Here is a 6,000-nt window from a genome sequence, read left to right on the forward strand (position 1 = left end):
AACAGAAACTGGAAGACACGGAAAGTATCAGCATTTGTTATACTATACCTACATAGGATAGCATGGCTTTCATTTCTTCATCGCTTCGAACAGTAATCCGATCACCATCCTCATCTTCATCTAACAAAGAAACATATTACATTCGTGAACAATGGAAGAAGGATATTTACGATTTTAATGTGTAAGGTTTTTACCAGGACTTTTAGAAGCAAATAAAAATATGAAGAATGTATAAGCCAACTACCTACACAGGTAGCCAGGTACTCTGAAATAATAATGCGTAATGTCTCCAAACGTTAATTAACAAAGACTACAATTACATCTAAAAAGGGGGCACGAACAAAGTGTTCAAAACTTTGCTCTCAACAGTTCTTTTACTGCCAGAACCTCTCCAGAAGCTGAGCGCCTTACACATGCTGTAATACCCCTCGCTGAAACCCATCAAGGTATTCTTTTGACACAGCGAACAGAAAGTAAACTTTCTGAGTGTGCTTCAATCCCCCCAGGGTGGACTTAAGTTTTGGCAGTTTCTTTCATCAGAAGTTAATTACTACAATTAAAAAAAAGAAAAAAGAAGAACATTTAACTGGTTTCCCTCCCACTAAAACCTTCTGGTCTTACTGTCAACCCTACCTCAACTCACCTGCCCCGTGTCAGGTTCCTCCCACCCCTCTGCCCCCATCCCTGTTACAACTGCACGGGTATCTCCGCGTCTTCATGTCACAGCAATGCTGACTTAAAAACTGTAACTTACAAGTGGACACAAATCCGCAATGTTTATACAGAGAGATTTAGATGAAGACAGAAGTTTGTGAACAATCAAAACCAGTCTGCGTTTTTGTTCATAGTGCAACTGTGGGTGACGAGGAGGCAAGAGGCAGGAGTAGCGTTACCAGGCAATCACGGTTTCACGATGACAGCTCAGGCACAGCCACAAATGCACAGACAAGGCACTTCTGGCATAAGGAAAGAGGCTGCTGTAGAAACAGAACCAGAGGAAAGGGAGCAAGATTCAGAAAGGCTCCGGCAGAGCAAGGCATTCAGAAGGAATTATTAATATGAAGATCTGAAGGAGGAATAGACTTTCTAAAGACATATGGTGGGATTCAGCAGGTGCAGATTTACCAGGGGGCTCAATCCCCCCCATTAGCACCAGCTGGTGCAACAACACGCTCCAATGTCACAAGCCGCAGTTGCTGAGACACCCCGTGAGGTTCCTTCACTCCGATGGGAGCAGCGTCCACCCCGTCCTCCTCTCCTGCCCTGGTCCTCCTGAAAAGCTCGTACGCTTTCACTGATGGGAGAGCTGCACCAGTCGCCGGACGAACGGCACAGACCCCTCCCCTCCAAATCAGTTACAAAATGTTAATTTCTTTTTATTGCTCTAGCTTTGGGGGAGAAGGGAAGGGTTAATGATCTGTCTCCAATTTTTGCCTGCTGCAATTTAAATATCTTCCTTAGATACTTATAAAACAAAAACAAAAAACCCCACAAAGCACATTGGTGTATACCTCAGTTTTATATTTGTTCTTTCCTTTTGGAGAGGAAGCTTTCTGAAGATAAAACAGTAACAGAACATCCAACTGATACCAAAGAACGGCTGACAAATTCACATGCCTTTTTGGCCAGAAAACATCTATCGTGGGAATCTCAAACACGCAGGCCCATTTGAGTTGGGATATTTAAAAGGCCTGAGACACCCACCTCTTCCTGAAAGCTGATGGGGCTCAGTGTGTCAGGACACATCCACACACATAAGGACGGACAGAGCAGAACAATTCTGCCCGTGCTCGAAGTTGCAAGGAAGCTGGTCAGAAAGCCGTATGGTTACAAAAGAAAAGCACTCTGACCGAGCTAACGTGCACCGGGAAATCAAGGAGCAACATACACACCATATTTCAGACACCTGTTTAGTAACTAAAGGGTGAGAACACGGAGATGAGCAAGTGCATTTATATTGCTTCGGGACCAGAGCAGGTTTGCTCCTGACCAGCTCAGGATGCGAGCAGAGGCTGGGGCAGTCTGTCTGTCTGTCCCCATCTCTATAGACGTGCTCTAACTGATACACGTGCTCTCTGCAATCACAGCCCCTGCGTATTACATCAGCACAAAAAAGTGCCATTATGGCCCTGGATGAAAACTCACTCTTGCTCCTAGTTATGCACAAGAATCTGGGAAGAGATCTGAGTCAACAAACTGAAATTACCCGAGAAAAGGAGTTTGTTCATTTTGCCTCTGAAAACCTTGCAGGTAATTCTGAGGCTATAATGAAAAAAGCAAAACAATGCAGAAGAGAGAGACAAGAAACAACAAGAGAGAAATAATAAGAAAAAAAAGTAACAAAAACCTTTGAATTACACTTTAAAAATGTACCAGAAGAGAGCTATGGGACACTGGAAACATGCAAGCTGGAAGAGGAACGACACAGCACAGCGATGTCCTACAAGAGCCTTGTCTCATGGAAATTTAACTGGTGAACTGCCAGATTGCTAAAACTACTTGCTAGGGTTACCAGCCTGCAGCAAGTCATGAATGATGAAAAGATTAAGAAGAGTTAGTGAGTTGAAACTGAATGCTTCCTTGCCTGGAAACATTTTAGGCAGAAAGGAGGAGGAGTTGTAAAACTGCTACCTGGCCGAAACCCAAGTCCCAGTCACAGTGTGTAACGGAGTAAGAAAGGCTGAAGAAGCAGCTGTTGGAATAGTGAACACAACGAATGCCATGCATCAACAAGAAGGGATCAGAGTAAAATGCAGAAGAGGGGAAACATATGACAGAGAGAGATGAATATACAGAGATAAAAGCTGTTAAACAAGCCTGGCTTGAGGGAACAAACTGAGCTGGGACCACCAAAAATGGGGGAAAAAAAAAAAGCTGGAAACCTCTTAGAGCCCACTTGCAAAATGTTTATTAAAAAAAATTTTTAAAAAGTACACATTATTCATTTCAAATTATTAAGAAATTAACTCCGAAGTTCTCAGAGCTGCAAAATTCCTGATGGTGGTACAAAGGGAATAAATTAAAAATATGTTGATGAAAAGGCAGAAAATGTTACCTGGCATTAAAAAAGCCAAATCTAAAATAGCCAGGCAATGCTTGTAAAGAACAAAACCAGAAAAAAAAAAAAAATTTCTCGTATCTGTGCCAAGATCCTTTGCCATCCTACCATGACACTGAAGTGGGCACAGCCCAAAAACTAGCTAGATATGACACATAGGTTCAGAAAGATTTTCCAGGCTTCTCTACTTGCCTAGAGCACAGCAATACGATTTTCCAGCACATTAGGGAAGCAAAAGTAGAACCAAAAAATCCTACGTACTGGCTGGATTTTGCTAATGTCACTTAAAATGGAGGAAGAAATCCTTGCAAGATACCAAATAGAGTGCAGCAGATGGTAAACAAATATTATGAAGCAATCTTCGCAAAATCTGCAGTGTGTCACAAATACACAAAATGGCAGAGTTTGGATAAAAGGATCATAACAGGCCATATGTTGTTAGTGATTTTATTTGTAGCGATGTGTAATACAATGGTGAAATCCACATAAAGGTCCAACAGTAGGAGAAGTGCAGCCCCAGGTAGGAGCTGCAATGGATGGTACACTGTAGATAACAATAGCTAAACAAACGGTAGAGGAGCCTGCACTGGATGGCAATTATCCACATCTTAAGAAGCAATGAAGCAGGTGAGAACGAAGCTTAAGCTGGTAAAATCTAGGCATTTGATATGGAAAAAGTAACCAGAAAAATCAGGCATCAATATACATAACATATTTTAGATGCCAGTTAAATGGCAGGGGAAATGGTTTTGTGCAGATGTAAATGACAGACTAGAGACATGAACTGAAAGCACAGAAGCAGATGTTAGAAGACACAACGAAATAAGTATTTCCAGGAAAGTTCTACACATGGTACCATTAATATGGGCTACTGCCCTGATTGCAGCGACTGCTACTGGTGCATGAAGTTCAAACAAAGCTAATGTGTGATGTGGGAGGTATGTAAAAAAATATTAACAAATCATAAAAAAAAATGGCAAGGTCTGCAGCCTGGTGTTGCTGAAGTCTCTTTAGAAAGTCTTGTTTTAAAAAGCAGGGCAGGAGCAGGAGAAACGTCGAGGCTACAGAGAAACAACACATAATTGCCATTCTTAGGTTTCTGGTATTTCAGGAAAGGAAAACACAAACATATGAAAAGAAAAATGGAAAGCACTAAATAGTACTTGAAGGACCATAAAACAATGTTGCCTTTGTTTATCTACATGCAGAATTATCCATAAAGCTCTAAAAAGGGGAAAAATGCTAATAAGAATGCAAGGCCCTATCCTGTCATATCTGCTCTCTCACCTTCAGCATCACTACCTTACTCATGTAACATTTCTAATCCCCTCCAGCTCCTTCTTGCTATTTCATCTCTAGCAAAGGAAAACAGAGTTACACAGAAAAAAAATATAACAAACATTAGAAGGGAATAGCAGGAGCCCTCTCCACTTGGAAAAACACTCTAGCTCGGTATCTGATCCCCTAAGACACAGATGTTTGACTCCCCTTTGCAGGTTACTGCTCTCCAGATAGGACAATCCCCCAGGAATCCCTCCAAAAAGAAAAATGAACAAGGTTCAAAGAACAGGGCTGAAACAGATATTAGCAGATAAAGGCCTAAATCTGCACAAACAATCACCGAGAGCTTTCAAAACTCAGCAAAAGCATAATATAACCATCTTCACAAGGTGTGAGTGCCATTATGGACAATCCCAACCTACAGCTTTCTCAGATCCTACACAGAAGCTATTTTCCCAGCTTCTCAACCAGACCCACATGGCCTTTTAGAAGTTATTACTACTGCCCAAGTCTAACCAGGTGGCATTTTCCTGCAGCTCTCATACCTCCTCCAGGAGCTGAAGCTGAATAACTACTGACACCTCGCACTCTCGCACAGGAGACAGGGAAGATGGTGTATTTAGCTTGAGCCCAGCAGAAGGAAAAAAGGAAAACTAAAAACACAGCAGTCCTTCTAGCAAAAAACAGACGTTTGTTCCAGTGGAAGGAAACATTAACTTCTAATGCTGCTATATTCGGTACAAAATCTGTATGTTGTATCATATTTCTGTAAAAGCTGCTGCTCTTCCGGTTTCTTCCAACGGAGGATTAAAATTTTAAACTTAGACCTACAGGTACTTTATACTTGTCATTTAATTTGAGCAATATAATTGCAGTGAGGAGTAAGAGCATGGTAAGGTCATGCTGGTAATTAAAGCTACATTGTAGAAATATGCTCATTCAAGATGTGATTAAATAATAAAATATTGCTTAGTTCAGTATCGCCATTAAACTTGCATTAATGCATAAATATTTAACTGTAACATATAATGAATGTAAACATTATTTATTTAAAAAATGACAGCCCTATAATGTGACAAAGGAGACAGTTTATACAAGTCATACTTACACTCAAATGCTGTTGTCGTTGCATCTGGCAAAACTTGACCGATGACATCCTAAAATGTAAAGAAGAATTAGCCATATATCAAATGGGAAATGCCCAAGAAGATTTAGACTAAGTCACCTTAATTGGTCCCTAGCTGCAGGCAGAAGACTTAAAGTCCTGCTACCCACCACTGCCCCAAAATTACAAACTTTTTAGCGTACAACACAAATCAGTACAAATCACAGTGCTCTTCTCCTTCCTCTCCAAGTTACCTTGAGGAAAACTTTTCTTTTTAAGTAACTCAATCATAATTGCAAACAAGTCACTGTTGTCTGTTCTTGTAGTTTAAAGAATCAATTTTGTCTGTAGGTTATAAAAAAAATTTACATCTAACTTATTGAGGTAAGTCATAAAAACAGAGGTTTATGAATGGCTTTTTACATTAAAAAAGCACATTTTCTCTCAGTCCTCCTGCTTACGTCACCCTGATTCCTCCTCTCCACCTCCGAACAACCGCCCTGGTCCTGGTCACCACAAGGTAACCTCATCGCACGGCTCCATCTCCTGCCCTGCC

General features: G+C 41.0%; 1 protein-coding gene across 1 annotated transcript in view; it reads right to left on the reverse strand.

Annotated features, from left to right (window-relative positions):
• MAP2K5 (mitogen-activated protein kinase kinase 5) overlaps positions 1–5,491 on the reverse strand; it is a 133,675-nt gene extending 128,184 nt beyond the window's left edge. The window contains exons 1-2 of the mRNA XM_009321445.1: positions 5,448–5,491; positions 53–120 (exon numbers count right to left, since the gene is read on the reverse strand). Of these exons, the coding sequence (XP_009319720.1) occupies positions 53–73 (21 nt within the window). The 5' untranslated portion in view covers positions 74–120; positions 5,448–5,491. The remainder of the gene's footprint in view (positions 1–52; positions 121–5,447) is intronic.
• Positions 5,492–6,000: the final 509 nt, after the last annotated feature.

Source organism: Pygoscelis adeliae, unplaced genomic scaffold, assembly GCF_000699105.1.
Source record: "Pygoscelis adeliae isolate BGI_AS28 unplaced genomic scaffold, ASM69910v1 Scaffold13, whole genome shotgun sequence".
Classification (NCBI taxonomy): Eukaryota; Metazoa; Chordata; class Aves; order Sphenisciformes; family Spheniscidae; genus Pygoscelis; species Pygoscelis adeliae.